Here is a 21,466-nt window from a genome sequence, read left to right as displayed (position 1 = left end):
CTCAACAGTTGATTACACAGGCATTTGGAACTTGGGAGTAGAGCTTCCGGGTCATAGATCTGGATTCTATTGAGTCAGTAAGTGCCTGCTCAGACACTGTGTTAGTGCTAGAGGTGCAATGATTGATTATGACAATAGTCACTGCCTCTCACCTTCCAGAGACAGTGACTATTGAACACAGTTATGTAAATAAGTGACAACGTGATAGAGGCCTTAGCAGTCCAGTCAAGTAATGATAAGGACTTAAACTAAAGAAGGGATGTGGTGACAGAAAGAAGGCAATTAATTTGAGATTGTAGAATCACCAGTACTTGATGTGAGGATGAAGGCTGAGCTCTGGCCTGGAAGTCATGCACAGTGTGGAGGAGGCAGTTGAAGTCTTGCAAGTGGCTGAATTCACTGAGAAAGGAACACAACAGAAAGAGACCTCATTTGAGGACAGAGCCCTAGTTAAGAGACAGGAGGATAATTATGTTGCAAAATATACATTACATAAAACACATTTGTGCTATAAAGATTTCCTGTAATAAATTTGTATTCCTGCACTTACTAAACTAACAGGTTGGTGTGTGTTTTTTCTCTTCCCATTCATGAAGGACAGACCCCAAGATATATGCACACACTGACTAGTTTCCTACAAAGGGAATAGCCCTTTTAATTTCAAAGCAAATTGAGATTAACTGGCTCAGCTCCTTAATGTAACAAAATTCAACCACTTAAAGTGTGCAATTCAATGGTTTTTCATATGTTGTATATTTTTTAAGTTGTAATAAAATACTCATCACAGAAAATTTGCCATTTTAACCATTTTTAAGTGTATGTTCAAGTGGCATTAAGTATATTCACAATGCTGTGCAATCATCACCACTATCTATTTTCAAAGTTGTTTCATCACCCCAAACAGAGACTCTGTACCAATTAAACAATAGCTCCTCATTCCCTGCCTTCCTCCCTGGGTAACTTCTAATCTACTTTTTGTCTCTATGTATTGAATTTGCCTATTCTAAGGTACCCCATATAAATGGAATCATGCCATATTTGTTTTTGTGTCTGGCTTATTTAATTTAGCATACTGTTTTCACAGTTCATCTATGTCATAGCATTTATCAGTTACTTCATTTGTGTGACTGAACAATATTCCATTATATAGGTATATCACATTTTTAAAAATTCATTTATTGGTCTATGGATATTTGTGTGTGTGTGTGTTTTTCCATCTTTAGGCTATTGTGAATAATGCTGCTATGAACATTGATGTGCAAGTATGTTTGAGTCACTGCTTTTAATTCCTGTGGGAATATACTGAGGAGTAGAACAGCTGGGTCATACAGTAACTCTTTATATTAAGCCCCTTAATTTTTAAAAAATATATATTTTATTGATTTTTTACAGAGAGGAAGAGAGAAGGATAGAGAGTTAGAAACATCGATGAGAGAGAGACATCGATCAGCTGCCCCCTGCATGCCCCCCATGGGGATGTGCCCGCAACCCAGGTACATGTCCTTGACCAGAATCGAACCTGGGACCCTTCAGTCCGCATGCCGACACTCTATCCACTGAGCCAAACCGGTTAGGGCAAGCCCCTTAATTTTTATAGACAGATTTACTCCAGGACCTGCTGAAGGGTCATCTTGCTTTATAACTTTTTCACCAGTGTTACAGTTCATTTTCTCAAAGGGAACTACCTTATTCATGGTTATTTGGTATGGTCAGATGACCACCTGCAGTGCCTGTTAAGGTATACATGGCTGCATTCAACCACTGATCTATAGACTCAGAATTTCTGGGGGTTTGGCCAGGAACCTGCATTTATCTACCCATTCATTCGTTCATTTATTTACTTTTATTTAAATACTAGAGGCCCAGTGCACGAATTTCTTGCACTGCGTGTGTGTGTGTGTGTGTGTGTGTGTGTGTGTGTGTGTGTCCCTCAGCCCAGCCTGCACCCTCTCCAAACTGGGACCCCTCAAGGGATGTCCGACTGCCCGTTTAGGCCCGGTCCAGGCAGTCAGACATCCCACTCACAATCCAGGACTGCTGGCTCCCAACCTCTCACCTGCCTGCATGCCTGATTGCCCCTAACTGCTTCTGCCTACCAGCCTGATCACCCCCTAACTACTCCCCTGCCAGCCTGTTTGACGCCTAACTGCTCCCCTGCCAGCCTGTTTGCCCCTAACTGCCCTCCCCTGCAGGCCTGGTCACCCCTAACTCCCCTCCCCTGCTGGCCCATTTGTCCCTAACTGCCCTCCCCTGCCAGCCTTGTCATCCCTAACTGCCCTGCCCTGCCAGCCTGGTCGCCCCCAACTGCCCTCCCCTGCAGGCCTGGTCTCCCCTAACTGCCCTCTCCTGCAGGCCTGGTCTCCCCTAACTGACCTCCCCTGCAGGCCTGGTCTCCCCTAACTGACCTCCCCTGCAGGCCTGGTCACCCCTAACTGCCCTCCCCTGCTGGCCCAGTCACCCCTAACTTCCCTGCCTGGCCAGCCCGGTCGCTCCTAACTGCCCTCCTCTACAGGCCTGGTCCCCCCTATCTTCCCTCCCCTGCAGGCCTGGGTCCCCCCAACTACCCTCCCCTGCTGGCCTGATTGCCCACAACTGCCCTCCTCTGCTGGCCATCTTGTGGCTGCCATCTTTGACCACATGGGGGCGGCTATCTTGTGTGTTGGAGTGATGGCCAATTTACCTATTACCTCTTTATTACATAGGATGTTTTTATTAATTTTTGAGAAGAAGTGAGGGACGGAGAGAGAGACAGAGAAAGAGAGAAAGAGAAACATTGATGTGAGAGAGAAACATTGATCAGCTGTCTCCTGTAAATGCTCTGACTGAGGATTGAACTCGATCCCTGGGCATGTGCCCTGACCTAGAATCAAGCCAGTGACCTTGTGGTGCATGGAACAACCCTTAATCAACTGAGCCACATAGGCCAGGTCAGAATCTGCATTTTTAACAAGTTTCACTGGTGATTTTCATGCACACTTAAGTGTGAGAACTACTTGAATGGACAATTCAACAAAGGCAGACTGATTCAAAATTTTAAGCTGTTGAACTCTATCATTTATATAACAAACTGACATTAGGAATGCATACAGAAGGAATCAGTTATTCTGAGGTTCTCTTTAAAGAGTTTTTCTTCTGCCTCAGGATTTTTTTATTGTGTAATGAATTAATTTCTGATAAGATAGTATCTACTTGATTGCACATCATTTTCTTAATCATGATCACTTTCCAATATATATATATTTCATCTATATATATAAAAGCCCAGCGACCGGAGTGGTGGAATGACTGGAACGACCAGTGGCTATGATGCGCACTGTGGCAGCCAACCAGCCTGATCTGGGCCCCGATTGGCCCCCAACACCCCGATCAGGGGCGGGGCTGGCTGGCCAACTGCCGTGGCCCCTCCCCCCACTGGCCTGGCCCAATGGGGCCCCATTGGGGTGGGCTGGCTAGACCCCACCTGTGCACGAATTTGTGCACAAGGCCTCTAGTAGGACTGATATTTGGGGAGAAGAACCCTGCTCAGTGTGCCTTGGGCTCAAAGTTATAATCAGGTTTCAGCTATCCTGTATTTGGGGGCATATTTGAACTATCTCAGAGACAGAACACTGCTGTGGCCATTGTACAGACCATGACAACAGAGGAGCTGAAAATTAAGCTAATTTCAAAGGATTAGCTTTCTCTGTTACAAAAGCCAGATAACAGGCTCTTCTGTTACTGAGAAAAGCTAGGAGAATAGCTCCTCAGTTTGAAAATCTTATGAAAGCATTTAAACTCAATGATAAGTCATAAATCAGAGGGAAAACTATTCAACCCGTTAGTGAGGAGCTTAGGACAACCCACTTCCCCTGTAGGACACTCACAGTATCACTTACTATGTTACTGGTCTCTAGCAAAAAACACTGTCCACCAAGGAGTTTAATGGCCAAAAAGGTTGGGTCAGGTTGTCTTTGTGTAATTTATCAGTTTGACATTCCTTTGTTTTACTTCTTTCTTATAGTCAACACACCACCTCTATTTTATTATGCCACAGAAACCCCAGAGAACCAGAATGGCTGACCTGTAGATGCCACAGCTGATAGTCATTTAGTGCTATCAATGCCTAATGGAGATAAATTTGCAGAAGAACAGCTAAATGTATCTATTTTCCAGGAGTGTTTTCTGTTACCCCCAAATAAAGCAAATAAAAATCCAAACAAAACCAAATGTTCTTGCCTACTATTTCCCAAGTGTTTTAAGGGGCAGGTAGTATGGCTTTCTTTGCATTTTAACTTTGGCATTCCTCAGTACCATAGAGTGGACATTTGTTTAGCATCCTGTTTACTAGAATACATTAATCTTTTATTTTAACCTAACATTTGCAGTTCTTGATGTTTACTATGGAATTGTATATTTAAGAAGTTAACAATTTTTTCCCATTTCTGTTTTTACTATAGATTTAGAATTGGTGTCTTTCATTGAGGCTTAGAGAGGTGCTCTTAGAAATAGATGTAAACAGGGTTTTTACAAAATGTTGTGTCTTACAATAGACTAGGAAAATGTTGGTCTACTTTAGTGTTCATATAGAGCATGTAGTGATTTTGTATAAATACCATTTTGATACCCTGGATATGAGTTGGAGAAAGAATCTGCATACCTAACAAGTTCCCAGGTGATGTAGGCCTGCAGTTCCATGAACCACAGTGAGTGGGGAGGGTCCAAAGGAGTGTACTACTTAAAGTATCCCAATTCTTTTATAAGTTAAGGACCTTTTGTAAATCAGGTAACCCCCTAATTTATCTGTTTTAAAAATGTATATTTAGTGCATAACGAAACACACTCTAGGTACAAGAATTATAAGGATATTCAAAGAAAAGAAAGGTTATATAATCCACAGAAGGGCAGAGAAAAAGTGTGGGTGACAAAGAACTCTGAACTTTTATTGGTTACTTAACTGAAAAATTTGGGGTGAAAACATAACATTCATGGATTTCCTAATGAAATATACAGCTCTCTTTAAAATATCTTTATGTCATAAGTAATTAAGTATTCCATTTGTACATTAAAGAGAATGTGCGTTTATTTAAATAGAATTTTATTTTCTTTCTTAAATAATTTAAAGTGCTATCCAATGTTTCTGATTTGGTTTTGTCATATCCAAACTATTATATTTCATCTTTCATTTCTTAGGAAATGGTACTCTTTGCCACAGGGACTCAGTGTGGCATACAGTAATAGTAATACACTATCTTTCTCATGTGGAGATGAAGTGACCTGCCAGTTTCCTTTGATCTGTGTTTCCTTTAGAGGTGATGAACTTTACATGGATCCACTCATATTCTTGTTTGCTTGGCCCCCTCAATACTCATAGATATATGTACAAATACTGTAAGTAGGGGAGAGTCACTAGGTCAGTGGCCTTTGCCATAGATGCATTAACCAGATAAGCTCACCACAGTTTTCATTAAGTGATAGATTTGAAATTATTGTAAGGCAGCTTACTTGGTCTTGCAGCCAACTTTCTGCTTAACAGCATTAATCTAAATTTCCTCATGAAATCAGGAGATGGGAAGCCCAAGCACAATGGTAGTAATGTGCGATCTGGTTTTCTTTCTTTCAGACTTTCAGCCAGTTTGCTATGAGGAGCCCCAGCACTGGTGCTCAGTTGCCTACTATGAACTGAACAACCGAATTGGTGAGACGTTCCAGGCTTCCTCCCAAAGTATACTTATAGATGGATTCACAGACCCTTCAAATAACAGGAACAGGTTCTGTCTTGGACTTCTTTCTAATGTAAACAAAAACTCAACAATAGAAAATACCAGGAGACACATAGGAAAGGGTAAAAGAAATATGTAATTTCTTTTTCTGTTCTTCTGAGCTAAAACATGGAAACAGAAACAAGCCGTTCATTGGCCATGTAATCTATTGGGATGGCACAGGGCTGGGTTTCTCTGCCTATAAAGTGGGCATGACATCTTTTGCGGGGTGGCATAGTGTGCATATTATGAAGACAAACAAGATGATAAGTGTGAATACAGGATGAAATCCTATCTAATTAAGAGTGAATATGCAAATTGACCATCACACCATCACAAAGGTGGAGGCACTCAGTTCCCTCAGCCCTGCCAGAGTCCCCCAGTCCTTTCAGCCCTGCTGTGGGCGGGGGGGGGGGGGGGTTGGCAGGCGCGTGGTGTGGCCAGACCTGCCCTCAGTCCCCCAGCTGCCCAGGGCCGGCCGGAGGTGCAGGCAAGCCTTGGATGGCGGCTTCCCAGCCACCTTGGGCCAGCCCGAGGCACAGGCAAGCCTCGGATGTCGGCTGCCCAGCAACCCAGGGTGGGCCCGAGGCACAGGCAAGCCTCAGATGGTGGCTGCCCAGCCGCCAAGGGCCACCCAAGGCTCAGGTAACCAGGGCCGGCTGAGGCTTGCACTGCTGGCAGTGGCAGCAGCAGAGGTGTGATGGGGGTGTCGCCTTCCCCTGATTGCCAGGTCGCCTCTTGCCCATGAGGGCTCCCAGACTGTGAGAGGGGGCAGGCTGGGCTGAGGGACCCCCCCCCACCACTTCAGTCCATGAATTTTCATGCACTGGGCCTCTAGTTATTAAATAAAAGGATTGTGAATTATTTTTAAGTTGCTCAAAGAGGCTAGATAACTTCTGAGAAAGAAGAATTCTGGCTGGCTGATTATTTATATGAGGTAAAGTTACATTTGGAGACTTAGAAGCTAGGGAGTTAAACATCCTGAGTTATTTATTTTTGGAAATGACTGGGGCTCTCCTGTGTCCAGGCATTGTTACAACAGCCCATGGCACAAGCCTCACTGGGGTCTGGCCAATGATGTTTTTGAAGCTTCCTTTATTGGCAGAGTCAATGGTTGAGTGGCAGGCCTGGTTGAGGATCTTTAAATCATTTTCTTTTATTTTAGAATAGTTGGTAGTGTCTGAGTGATACCTGGCTGTCCACTATCATGTCAGACTGTTCTGGAATCACAGGTGTAAAGAAACTTGGGAGCCAATTGATCTTTTCTCTTCCCATCCAGCACTCAGACCACCTTTGGAAAGGAGCCACATGAGCCGTTTCTTTCATTATTTCATTTGGTGATGCATTCTAATATTCTTCCTAACATACCTCCTGAGTGCCTCCTGTTGTAGTAAATGTACAAGCCATTGATTGAAAACATTCATTGAATTCATTCATTGATGTTGACTCTTAATGGTGACAATTACTTTATTTTTATTCATATTCTGTATTTTCCCATGTAGCTTTGAAGTGGCTTCTAAGAAACCTTTGCAGTGAAATGATAAGTGAAAAATAGAAAATCAGAAACTGAGGGTAAAGGGGACAGAGAAAAATACAAGCATGTCATCCTTAGGGTTAGCATTGTGATTGTGATTAAAATTTCACTATAGGTTTCTTGACAGGGAGGTCAGAAAAGGGACACTCAATCTGTAACATAATTTTTAAAATAGTTTTTATTAATTTCAGAGAGAGGAAGGGAGAGAGATAGAAACATCAATGATGAGAGAGAAACATGGATAGGCTGCTTCCTGCATGCCACCTACTGGGGATCAAGCCTGTAACTTGGGCATGTGCCTTGACCAGGAATCAAACTGTGACCTCCTGGTTCATGGGTTGACACTCAATCATTGAGCCATACCGACCAGACTGTAATGTAATTTTTTTTAAATAAGTCTTTATTGTTCAGATTATTACAGTTGTTCCTCTTTTTGTTCCCCATAGCTCCCCTCCACCCGGTTCCCACCCCATCCCATGCCCTTACCCCCTCACTATTGTCCTCGTCCATAGGTGTTTGATTTTTGTCCAGTTTCTTCCCGCACCCCCCACACCCCCTTCCCCCCGAGAATTGTCAGTCCACTTCCTTTCTATGCCCCTGATTCTATTATATTCACCAGTTTATTATGTTCATCATATTTTTTATTCGCTCGATTTTTAGATTCACTTGTTGATAGATATGTATTTGTTGTCACTTTGTTGTTCATAATTTTTATCTTTACTTTTTCTACTTCTTCCTCTTCTTAAAGAATACCTTTCAGCATTTCATATAATACTGCTTTGGCGGTGATGAACTCCTTTAGCTTGTTCTTATCTGTGAAGCTCTTTATCTGACCTTCAATTCTGAATGATAGCTTTGCTGGGTAGAGTAATCTTGGTTGTAGGTTCTTACTATTCATCACTTTGAATATTTCTTGCCACTCCTGTCTGGCCTGCATAGTTTCTGTTGAGAAATCAGCTGACATTCATATGGGTACTCCCTTGTAGGTAACTAACTGTTTTTCTCTTGCTGCTGTTAATATTCTCTCTGTCGTTTGCCCTTGGCATTTTAATTATGATGTGTCTTGGTGTGGATCTCTTTGGATTCTTCTTGTTTGGGGTTCTCTGCGCTTCCTGGACTTGTAAGTCTATTTCTTCACCTGGTAGGGGAACATTTCTGTCATTATTTCTTCAAATAGGTTTTCAATATCTTGCTCTCTCTCTTCTTCTGGCACCCCCATAATTCAGATGTTGGTACGCAAGAAGTTGTCCAAGAGGCTCCTTATACTATCTTCATACTTTTGGGTTCTTTTTTCTTTTCTGGTTGGGTGTTTTTTGCTTCTTCATATTTCAAATATTTGACTTGATTCTTGGGATTCTCTAGTCTGCTGTTTGATCTCTGTATATTATTCTTTATTTCAGTCAGTGTATGCTTAATTTCTAATTGGTCCTTTTTCATATCCTTGAGGGTCTCACTATATTTCTCAGAGGTTTCTAGAAGATTCTTGAGTAACCTTGTAATTGAGGGTTTGAACTCTATATCCAGTCGTTTGCTTTCCTCCATTTCTTTCATTTGTGACATGTTTCTTTGTCTCCGCATTTTGGTTGCTTCCCTGTGTTGATAGAGTGGCTTTGTGTGCTAGGTGTCCTATAGGGCCCAGTGGCTCAGCCTGCTCAGTCACCTGAGGTGGACACTCTTGGTGCACTCCTTTGTGGGCTGTGTGCACAGTCTTGTTGTAGTTAAGCCTTGATTGTTGTTGGTGTCACTGGGCAGAATTGACCTCCAGACCAATTGGCTGTGAGGACCAGTTGTGTCTACAATGGGAGAACTGCTGAGCTGGAAATACCCTTATGGGGCAGGACTTGCTTCAGTGGGGCTTTGGTGCTCACTGAGTCTGCCCCCTGAGTGTGTCCCTTATGGATGTGAGGAGTTGTAATCTGGATGGTCTCACTTTGACCACTGGGTGCACTGGCTCTTGGATCTTCAACGAGGTGCAAATTCAACCACTGTCTGAGGCCACCCAACAGGAGCTACAGAGAGATCTGCAGATTTCTCCTCTTAGTTTGGGGTTTGGAGGTGCCCAAATGAGGCACAGCTGTGAAGCAGTGCAGGCTGCTGATGAACCTTAGGCCTTCTTTTGGGAGCTCTGGGGTTCTTTGACCCAGCTGCAGTTTGTTAGGTTAGGTTGCAAAAGGCCAGGCCATTCATATGCAAATGCATCTGTGCACAGCTTGGGTGGGGTTGTAAATTGGGTGGGGCGTGGTATCAGGGAATCACGGGGCAGTGCAAACAGCAATGGTTGCCCAATGGCCCTCCCCCAATAGGTCCCTGGGTCTCTGTGTCCCGTGGCCCCATGCAGGAACAATGAATGGTGCGGCTACCTCTGAGAGAAAGCTGCTGTTGTGTTCCGGCCCAATGCCAGACAGCCCAGTTTCTCCCCATATGAGTCTGGGTCCCCAGAGTCTCACCTGGTACTGGAGTTCAGAGCAGTTAGGAGTTTGTATCTCTCTCTGGATTGAAAAAGACCACAGTGTACCCAGTTGCCAGCCCGTTTCCGAGCATGCCTCCATACCTTTGCTCTTCACACCTGTGCACCTCCTACCAGTCTAGATGCACTTTTCTCTTTCCTTCTTGTTGTAGAACTTCCACTCAGCCAGCCTTCCCATGGTTCTGGATGATGTCTGTTTTTTCTTTTAGTTGTAGTTTTGATGTGGTTGTGTGAGACTGTTTACCTATGCCGCCATCTTGGTTCCTCTCCTGTAATTTAATTTTTATTAAAAGGGGGAAACATAACAGCTCCTCAAAGGAAATAATACTTTTCTTTTGACTGAATTTTTAAACAAATTTCTCAGGTATGGTTTTACTTTCAAATGTTTTTTATAAGAATCTGCAAGTGAAATCTAAAGGCAGAACATTAAAATGTAATATTGTAGAGCTGTTTGCTGAGGGGCTTTTCAGATTGGTCTACATATTAGACTTCTACTTGATGCCACTTGATCCAAAGATAGAGTTAAAATATTGAAGGAGTATTGAGTGCATTCTGGGAATCTTTCTGCAAGCAGCTTGTTCAAAGTGCTGCTGATATGGACATGAAGAGTTGTTGTTCTGTGTTGTTGGCTGAGAGCTGACATAGGGTTAAAGAACCATAGGAGGGAGAGCTTAAGAAAGCTTAACTAAGTGCTTACTTGGATGGCAGGGCAGTCCACCCTCACATGGTGCATGAATGACACCCAACCAACTGAGCCACACAGGCCAGGGCTGGCTTGGAATATTTTTAAAGCAAGTGTTACAAGTCTTCTGTGAGGTCAGGGGATTTTTTTTAGGTACTCCTGTGGATTATTTGGATCAGGGCTTCCTGGAGCACCAGCCTGAATAAATTTGCAATACAATGCACTCCTAAATTAGAGAATAAATCAACTTGTTCTATGAGTTAATTAATAGAGACACTTAGATTTCAGAGATACTCATTCATCTCCCAAAAATTTATTGAGCATCTGCTCTTAGCCAGATTATTCTGCCCCTAGAGATGCATCAGTGGGAAACAAACCAAAACCTAACAAACAAAAAGGATGAAAAATTCCTGCCTTCATGAATCACGTATTACTAAGGAAAGACAGACAAGAAATCCTATCTAATAGAAGGGTAATATGCAAATTAACCATTACTCTGTCACAAAGGTGGTGGCGCCCAGTCCTCTCAGCCCCGCTGGAGTCCCCCAGTCCCAGGGGGGCGGTCGCTGAGAATGGGCAGCATGAGCGGCCTGGAGGAATGCTTGCATTGTCGCCCTGGCGATGAGGCAAGCATTCCTCGCTCAGCTGTGGATGGGCCCCTGTCAGCACTCACTCAATTTACCTGAGTGAGTGCTGACAGGAGCATGTCATCCCTATGACGTACTCATTTTAATTGGAGGGAAAGAGGTGTGCAAGCTAGCAGTGCTGGAGGCCCAAGGAGACGCGCAGAACTCCACTTGGGGAAATCCGAAAGACATGGCTCATGCAGGCACAGCCACTCTGGGCACTTCACAAATGAATGGGGTGTTTGCTTCCCATTCCTGCTACACCGAGCATTCAAATGCCAGAACCAAGACTATATAACAGATCAAACAGATGGGCCTCTGGGCTGCAGAGAGCCTCTGGGCAGCGGGCGCGGTGCGGCCAGGCCCTGCAGAGAGCTACTGGTGCACGGATTCATGCACAGGGCTACTAGTAACATATATAATATGTCCAATGATAAGTGTTTAGAGTTAAACAAAGGAGGGGAAGTGGGCAGGGGAGGAAATGTTATAATTTACAACAGGGTAGCCAGGGAAGTCCTTCCTAAGAAGGTGACATTGGAGCAGGGAGCTAAAGAGGGAATTAGCAGTGTGAATATCTGGGGAATGCTTTCCAAGCAAAGGGAAGAGTAGTTGCAAAGGCCCTGGCATACTATAGAAACAGGTGGGAAGCCAGGGTGAGTGGAACAGAGTGAGTAAGCAAGTGGGGAAGTCATAGAAGCAGAACCAGATCCTGTCTGCTTTGAATGTTTCTTCTGAGAAATGGGAAGATAGATTTAAATTGAGTTTACTGATCTTAGTTTTCACTTTAAAAGGATCACCTGAGTCCTATGTTAATATTAAACTGTAGAAGAGGGGCAAGGTGGAAGGTTTCTACCCCAGCCATTTCTTCCCTCAGTAGTTATCAATTAGCTTAGAGACCACTTCCGGGCTGTGTTCCTTGCCACTTAAGTTAGCTTAGATGGCTGACCCTCCTAAGGACGTTAATGCTACCACCCTCTCAGCAGAGCATGTACTTCGAGTTGTTTTCTCTAGTGGCCATCACCACTATGCTGATTCACTCACCCATGCTCTTTCACCCTGCTTTCTGTCTAATAGAACACACTGTGAGATGGTAGGGCAATTCTGTGAGATGGTAGGACAAGTACCAAGTATTTATTTATGGCCTTGCAACAGTTAGCTGGTGCAAAAAGAATAGAACCTATTACTTTGACCTTGCTAGCAAAGTGCTTTAAATTGTCATTAGCAAATTGGTGCTAGCATACCAGAGGCTACCAATTAAATATCAGAGGCAATACCCTGAAGAACCTGGAACAGCCCTAACCGGTTTGGCTCAGTGGATAGAGCGTTGGCCTGCAGACTCAAGGATCCCAGGTTTGATTCTGGTCCAAGGGCATGTACCTTGGTTGTGGGCACATCCCCAGTAGGGTGTGTGCAGGAGGCAGCTGATCAATGTTTCTCTCTCATCAATGTTTCTAACTCTCTATCTCTCTCCCTTCCTCTCTGTAAAAAATCAATAAGACATATTTTTTTTTAAAAAAAAAGAACCTGGAACAATGTATTCTAGTATAAAGTCTATCCATATTCTTCCCTGAAAACTAGGCAAACCACTTGAACTCTTTCAAATGACTGATACCTACCCCCACTGATTACTAATACTTGCATGTATTATTTTTATAGTAACGCTGCACATTAGGTTTTCTTAGTCCCATTTCACAGATGAGACAACTGAAGCTCAGAGTTCAGTAGCTTACACATGTCACATGAGTGATGCCAGGGATTTGCACCCCTGGCTCTCTTTCCCAGGCCAGTTGCTCCCCCCTCTGGAAGGGAGGGACCCCCTCCTGCTTTTTTATCTTGATACCCCTCATAATGCATTGCTTGAAGAACTGAACCTTTCCATATGTAATGCAAATACCTATTATATGCCACAGCAGTGATACCTCATAGTCAAGTCAGAGATATTGAAATAAGGCCCTACTAACAATAAACACTTGCATTTCATAGTGATTTACTTTGAAAATGTTAATTAGAGAAGATTTTATGTTTTCCTTCAAAAAATATTCTAGAAAAGGAGTACTGCACTGAGGGTTTCACAGAGGCCCATGGGAGAATAATAAGGATCTTTATAGGAAAAGAACTACTAACATACAATACCTATATGTGACTGCCCAAAATAAAGCAAAGGTCATTTCCTGCAATTTGGTAATGATGGAATGAATAGCCAGTCTAGGTCATTGGAGTATAATACTTGCCTGCTTTTTTACAGTGGCTTTTAGGATGACCCCTGTTTCCAAATAATTAGGAAAACCACATTTTGAATTAACTGCAGGAGCAGAGATATGCTCTTAAGATAATTGAAGTAGGGTTATATATACTCTGAGAAAGCATGACTTAAGGTAATCATAATCAATTGTACAGTCATCTATGAGCACTTAGGATTTGTGCTATAACTGAAGTTAACTTTTCATAATGAGCCTGTGCCAGGTTCATGGCATGAAAATGACACTTGAGCAAGACAAGCACATTTCACTTTTGCAGGTATAGACATGTTGTATTTGTCCTGTCAGATGTTTGTTCTTCCCCTAGTTAGTGGGAAGAAGGAGTCGGTAGTTACGATAATTTTGAGGCATTAACCCCAATTCTTGAACTTTTGGGGCAAATCAAAACTTTCCTGAAAATCATCATGTGTACCAAATCAGTGAATTGTTCTTAGAGCTAGTTTTTCACCTTCTAGCTCAAGTTCTGTAGAATTCCAGTAATTCTTCCTGTTTTATGAAAGGAATTATCCTGGGACCAGATTTTGGTTTCTCAATTCCTTAGAAAGAGGATTTGCACTTCAGGGTGATTTTTGGATTGCTTCCTTTTCCAAAAGACTTTGTTTTCCTTTCTTAAAATGCCCTTTCCATTCTGCCTTTGAACATGGGTAAGACTTCTCATCCGAAAGCAAATCCTAAAAAAATAAAATAAAAATTAACATAGAATGTCATACTATTGCAGTTATTAAACTTGATGTTGCAAAATACTTAATATCATAAGAAAGTGTTCACAATTTACTAATAAATGAAAAAAGTTAGAAAAATCCTATAGAGTATGATTCTAATTTTGCTTTTAAAATGCACATAAAAGACTGAAAGATATATAATACATATTTAGCTTTTATTATTTCTGGGCTGTAGATTTGTGGCTGATTTTTATTTTTGGTGTCTCTGCATTTTCTAAATTTTCTCTAGTGGGCTTTCTTGTTCAGGTGAGAATGGGCTGGGAGGAAGTGTGTGAGGGGGTGCCAGGATCCCAGCAGCCATGGTGAGAGAAAAGCTTTGCATGCAGCCCAGCCAGGCAAGAGTCACTGAGTTGTGAGTGGCAAAGTGGGGCATTCTATGTAGCTCAGTTGGACCCAAACTGGCTTGTTCATCATGTTGTTCAGAGAGATTTAAATGTCTTCAAGTACAGATTTGGGGGATCAAACTTGCTACCAGGGTAGGGGCTGCTTTGTGTTAATTAGGAGCCCCTTTCTCCAGAGAAGTTATGCCAGCTGTTGGGGAAGGCTTGTAATAATTTTGTACACAGATCTGGAAAAACTGTGAGGCAAACCCTGGAGTTGTGCAATGCACACCTGCAGGTATAATCCTATGGAAGGTCCACTTGCAACCTCTGACCCAAACCCCTGGTTTGGATCTGGAAATCTGTACTTTTATATAGTTATTTTTTTTATCAAAGTATTTTTTATGTTGGAAAATTGCAAACATTATTACACCCAGAAATATGCACTTGTGTAAAGTTCCAGATGATCCAGATTTTAAAATAGTTGTGCATAAGAGAGGGCAACAGCGGCAAGGGGAAGATCAATTACAAAGTCAAGGGAAGGGGTTGAGTTTGTGCAAGTAAGTTCAGGGTTGTTTTTTTTTTTCCTAAGCAGAATGGAGATGCCTCAGTCTCTGAGGGTGTGGTAATGAGATCTACCTTCTGTGGTGGTATTTTCCCACTTTCCCGTTCAGGAGAGGATTCCTCCTACATAGGGGCACTGACTTCCTCCTCTGACTATTAGAAGATTCCAGTTTTGGAACCCTCTCATCAGCCTAATTTTCCAGTTTCTCCTCTGTCATTTCTCTGTCATTTTAGGCCTCAGAAGAGGGCTAAAGGGAACAAACACCCTTGCAGTCAGACTCAGCAACCCAAATCAAACCCAATATATCTCTGGTCCTAATTAAGCAAAATGCAGGACTCCCAGCTCCCTAATCTCATGAAAGGTGAGTGGCAGTCACACACAAATAGAAAGCTCAAATGAAGAAAGATGTAGCCCAAGAAGAGCTGTAGTTCAAAGTATAGGTAGAACTTGCCTGATGAGCACAATGTCTTGGTTCTCTTGGTCATCTCAGATAGCGCTTTCTTTGGGCACTTATCCTTATTGCTTGCTGATCTCTATAATTACATAGAATCTAATGTAAGTGGCATAAAGCCACTATTTTGGCCCTGGCTGGTGTGGCTCAGTTGGTTGAGCCTTGTCCCATGCACCAAAATGTTGCCACTTTGATTCCTGGTCAGGGCACATGCCCAGGTTGGGGGTTCGATCCCTGGTCGGGGTGAGTTCAAGAGGCAGCTGACCGATTTCTCTCTCACATCGATGTTTCTCTCTTTCTCACTTCCCCTCTCTAAAAAATCAATTAAAAAACACATTTAAAGCCACTATTTTGGTCTATTATATGGCTGCAAATAAAATTATGTGTCTACTTGACACTTCTTTAGATGTTGCTGTCTCTAGCCAAAGCCAGCCTCCTTCACATTTGGCTTGAATTTCATCCTTGTGGTTCTCAGAGCTGGCTCAGCCTTTCATGTGCTCATCCAATCTCATTGGCTCTGGGAGAGACAAAATGGCGGCGGAATAGACGGACGTGTCCTGAGCCTTGTCCCGGAGCAAATAGAGGGAGCAGCTGAAACGAGTGGAATCCAGCCCAAATTGGCGAAGGAGGCACAGCTGGTGAGACAGTTTGCAGCTGGGAAGGGCAGAGATCCCCCCCAATAAAGGTAAAATCAAAGATCTAGGCAGTAGAATCTGCCGGACCTCTGTGCCCAGAAGGTTGGGGAGAAACTACACAGCGCCAAGCCACGTCTTGCCTGAGGACAGGCAAAGCATCTGACTGAAAAAAAAAAAAAAGGGTCCACGGGACTGCGGGAGGTAGGGGATTTTAGACCTTGGAGTCTGGATTTGGGATCTGAGCTCAAAGGCAGCCCTAAAGAGCTGCTGGACCGCGCAGTGCCCACAAGAGAGGAACTTGCAGAGACGTGGTCCCTCCTCGCGCTGGGGCCTGCGCCTTTCTCCACTGAACCTATTTCGTAGGATCTTTAGGATAAAGACACTTACCTGTGGCTGAGGTGCAGAGAAGGGGTGGGCTTGTGGAATCTGGGGAGTGTAGGCAGTGGAGGGTCCAGGGGAGGTGGAAGCGAGTCTGGTGCTGAGTCATATCTAAGCCCCGGTTGCCATTTTCTCCTGAGAGATAGCCCCTCCCTCCACTGTCCAGGCAACCAATATAGCCACACCCAGATCTCACCCTGAATAACACCATGGAATCTGAATACTCCCTGAGGCCATAGGATCTGCCCTAAAGAGAAATCTTTAGAAGCTAGGCACCTCAATTACACGGCTACACTGCCAGGGCCCTTCAGAGTGCTTCAGTGTGCCTCGCTGGTGAACTTACCGCGGGTGCTCCTGTGAGCCGCCACTGGGAGTAAGTGCCTATCCACCACAGGTGCAGCAGCGAAAGCTGAGTCTGCCCACCCCATAACTACAGAACTCTGGGCATCACAGTCACACCTTTCCAGAGTGCAGGCCCCCTGAGCCACATAACCCCGACAGACAGTTCCTTGGTGCCACTGTGAGTCCCCACTGGGCACGCGTGATTTCAATTAAGGGTGCAAGACAGCAAAAATCAGGATACTCCCCTCCATGGCTGCTGACTTCTAGACACCACAGTTGTGCCTCTCAAGCTCGCAGGCCTACATCAAGAGAACCCAAATAGCTCAAGTAGGGAGCTATACTAGAATACCAAGCCCAGGAGAACTGAGAGATTACGCCAGTAGCACCATCACCAATCTATTGGCTCTGCTCCCTCTTTTAGCTCAGTATGCTAACCTACTGTCTACCTGCCCAAGCTCTTCTCTGCTTTGTTATTCTGCTAACTGGACTGTTGTTTCAGATAAGACATAAACAGGATTGAAAACATCTCCTAAATAAAGACCAAAGTCAGATAACAAATCTTATCTATTCTACTTAATGGGTTTGGAAGAATTATTATTTGAAGGTCATTAAATTCAAATATGTAGTAAACACAGGCCCACTCTCCCTCTGTTACCTATTGGGGCTACTGGTTAGAACCTCGGTTCTTCTCATCAATGCAGAAAAGATTTTAAGGTCAACGAAAATGAAAGTAAAGCAAAATGGGGCTTACGGAAGATAACACTCTAATTGAGGAGCAGGCCAGTCATGAGAGAGACAGAGAGAGAGAGAGAGAGAGAGAGAGAGAGAGAGAGAGAGAGAGAGAGAGAGAGAGAGAGAGAAGAGAGAGAGAGAGAGAGAGAGAGAGAGAGAGAGAGAGAGAGATGGAGAGAGAGAGAGAGAGATGGAGAGAGAGAGAGAGAATGGACCTGAACTGCTGGATTATATGGTTTAAATGAGGGATTTGGGATTTTCTGGGTGGAAACTTTAATTTGCATTCAGGGATAATTGACAGAAAAAGTTTATATAATTATATTTTTCTGCACATGCCCTTACCCTTAATGCATATAGAAAGACCCATGGGGGGGTGGGAGGAGAGGGGGAGTCAAAATCACAGTGCAAATTTTATTATAATTAGTCCAGGACCCTAGTAAGGTTGAACTGAGGTCATGTCATTTTCTTCTGAGCTGCACCAAAAAACCCGCTGGTTCTGAATCTGCCCACAGGTGGTCTGCTGGATGCTGGGCTGCCCATAGAGAAATGAGCTGAAGGCAATGTTGGTCTGACCCCTGTACAGGACCCCAGGGCAGACCCCACCCTAGCTGCTCATGTCTAACTTTCTACCTAACAGTTTGAGGTAAATTTATGGTGCCCTTTACCTTTTAGTTGTTTTGTACCTTGGACTTCTGCATCATATCTTATAGTCTGTGTCTCTCCTACTCCTTTGATGATGTCTACACCATACTCTGAGAGTTCTTACATTGTCCAAAATGTGAGAACTCTGTGCCTGCCATAACTCATGATAGTGTAGAAATTTACCATGGCACTTCCCGCCAAGTGCTACAGAGACTTAACCCTGTTAAACCCTGAGAGATTTTCTAGGTGATAGAGTCAGAAAGATTTACCCATAGGTCTACCTGGAAGAGGACAGATAGATTTCCTAGAAACAGTAGTAGCCAAGAGGCAAGCTAGAGTGTAGGTAAAGAGAGTCTGGTTGGGCAGGAGAGGTGTATTAATTTCTAACAATGCATGGATGATGAGAATTATATGCCAAGAATGTAGATGAGTTGGAGTCATGACTGTGAGCAGAATTCTTGGGTATCAATGTGGTGGGTCAGAGTGTGGTGCTTTTGGAGGTGGCTCCAAGAGGCAGTAAAGCCTGATGGTCATACTCTCTCCTTTTACGTGTCTCAGTTTCTCTCACGGCTGTCTAAAACCACGATGAGGACTTGGAGTGCTGGGTGACCAAACCTTATATGCACCCCTCATACGGGTCAAAGTTTAATTACAATTGTATTGTGGAGTCCCTATGAGGCTCCTGCATGTCACCAGGGAGATCCTCCGACACCTCCACAAGGACCCTCAGTCACCTGAGAGTGTCTGCTTACACAGACTGGAAGGAAGATGTGCCTCATATCTTTGGTGCCAGTTCATCTCCAGGTGCTCATAGTTATTTTAGTTTTCCACTGACAGGCAGTTATCCCCTTTTAACTAGAATTACTGCCTTGACCTCCCAATCCTGGACAAGAAGGAAGAGTAAAGTAGTCTTTTCTCCAGCCTCGTGGCCAGAGGACTTACAGTTTGTGAAATCCGAGTTGTGGTGCCAAAAAGATGTTACCGATTAGGGCTATTGGTTGGGAGTCCGGTTCTTCTTGTCAATGCAGAAAATATTTTAAGGTCAATGAAAATGAAAGTAAAGCAAAGTGGGGTTTATTGAAGATAAATGAGTAGTGGGCCAGTCAAGAGAGACAATGACCCTGAACTCCTGGGTTATATGGTTTAAATGAGGGATTTTCTGGGTGGAGACTTTCATTTGCATTCAGGGATGATTGACAAAAAAGAGTTATATAACTATATTTTTTCTGCACATTCTCTTACCCATAATGCATACAGAAAAATGTATTGAGGGGTGTGTGTGTGTCCAAAACCACAATGCCAATTTTACTATAATTGATCCAGGACCCTAGCAAGGTCACGTCATTTTCTTCTGAACTTGCGCCAAGAACCTGCTGGTTCCGAACCTGCCCACTGGTGTTCTACTGGATGCTGGGCTGTCCACAAAGAAATGATCTGAAGGCAATGTTAGTCTGACCCTTGTTCAGGACCCCAGGGCAGGCCCCACCCCAGCTGCTCATGTCTAACTCCTACCTAACACCTCTCTCACTAACTTTTTTTCTTTTTTCATTTTTTTATTTTTTTATTTTTATGAAACACCACAAGCACCCCAGAGGCAGGCCTGCCACCTGGAGTTCACAGAGTTGTTCAAGGAAGTCAGGGTTTGAAGGTGCCCTTTCATAATCTCCAACATGTCAGTCCAACCAAGTAACTATATCCTAGCCAATTAGGAACATACTTCTGCCTACACCTCAGGGCCTGGGCCATGGGTGTCAGACCCCAAGCCATTCAGGGAGAATGAATAATGGATATGAGAAAGAAAAAGGAGAGGAAGGCTGAGAGAAGAGAGGAGCAGTCTGATCTGTGTAGGGAGAGGGGAACTTTAGCCTGAATATCAACAGCTGTGCTTTATCTGTGTGACCCTAGATCAGTTTCTTCAGAGTGATATGGTTGGAATACATAATCCTGAAAACCATTATTTTCTAAAATTTTATTAAGGGAAAGAAGATGGGAAAAGGAGACAATAGATATGTTGGGACGTATTCACATATAGAGGCCCTCAAGTGCCACTTAGAACCTGACAAAGAAATTCAGCAGCTGGCCCTAACTGGTTTGGCTCAGTGGATAGAGCGTCAGCCTGCGGACTGAGGGGTCCCAGGTTTGATTCCAGTCAAGGGCATGTACCTTGGTTGCGGGCACATCCCCAGTAGGAGGTGTGCAGGAGGCAGCTGATCGATGTTTCTCTCTCATGGATGTTTCTGACTCTCTCTCCCTCTCCCTTCCTTTCTGTAAAAATCAATAAAATATATTTAAAAAAATAAAAAGAAATTCAGCCGCTGTCTCAGTAATGTTTCCTAAATGCAAAGTTATGCAAATTTGGACCTGGGAACCCCTGATGGGCTATAAATTCTATTTTAAAATTTTGTTTATTTTGAGGCAATCTAAAATATATCACTGTAAGTATATTCTAGTTCATTTCTAGGAATATCTTGTAACTGCAGGATGTTGAATTTACAATCATGTAGTAGTGGTAGAGAATTTTATTTCCGTTAAAAGTTGGAGAAAATTTGCTCTGGTATTTAATATCTAAAGACTAGACTTTCTTCATTTTATCTAACCCCAGTCACTTGCTATAAATTTATGTTGAATTCCAAAACCATAAATTTGAAGGGAAATAACACACATTTAATTTGGAGTAAAAATTAGTGTAAGCAGTGCCTTTTAATTCAAAGAATGTGGGAGAAAGTAACATAAACTATGTTTTGATTGTCTATATCTGAAAATGTGGCAAGAATTTCTTTGTTTATAAGTAAAAAATAGGCATTTTCTATTATCTATATTAGAAGTTGATAAGCTTTAAAATGAATTAGGTCTCTTTTAGGTATTTATGAAGAGAAATGGATTTATAATTGTTGGTAAAATAAAATTTAAACTTCATTTATTGTTTCCTCTGAAGTGGGTTTAGTGTATACACTTAAGTAATATTTTTCATATTACTGTGTCCAGTTTTAATTTTTTTACTTACATGTGTACCAGAAGGGCTATTTGATATTTTATGCATTAAGTATTCATTTTGTATTAAATATTATAAGCTTACTTTTATTTTTTTAAATATGTTTTTATTGATTTTTAGAGAGAGAGGAAGGGAGTAGGATAGAGAGATGGAAACATCGATAAGAGAGAAACATTATCGATTAGCTGCCTCCTGCACACCCCCTAGGGGAGATCAAGCCTGCAACTTGGGCATGTGCCCTGACCAGAAATCAAACTGTGACCTCCTAGTTCATGGGTCAACACTCAACCTCTGAGCCATACCTGCTGGGTGATCTTACTTTTAGGTCACATATCTTACTAATCTGTAATTGGTGATATGAAAATTAACTTCACAGTAGATA

General features: G+C 43.0%; 1 protein-coding gene across 1 annotated transcript in view; it reads left to right on the top strand.

Annotated features, from left to right (window-relative positions):
* Positions 1–21,466, top strand: part of SMAD9 (SMAD family member 9) — a gene marked incomplete at its 5' end in the record, with an annotated part of 45,782 nt that overhangs the window by 4,057 nt on the left and 20,259 nt on the right. The window contains one exon of the mRNA XM_080659398.1: positions 5,600–5,821. Within this exon, the coding sequence (XP_080515524.1) occupies positions 5,600–5,821 (222 nt within the window). The remainder of the gene's footprint in view (positions 1–5,599; positions 5,822–21,466) is intronic.

Source organism: Plecotus auritus (genome assembly GCF_963455305.1).
Source record: "Plecotus auritus genome assembly, chromosome: 3".
In the NCBI taxonomy this organism is placed as follows: domain Eukaryota; kingdom Metazoa; phylum Chordata; class Mammalia; order Chiroptera; family Vespertilionidae; genus Plecotus; species Plecotus auritus.
Note: the sequence above shows the minus strand (reverse complement) of the source record. Positions and strands in the feature narration are given on the sequence as shown.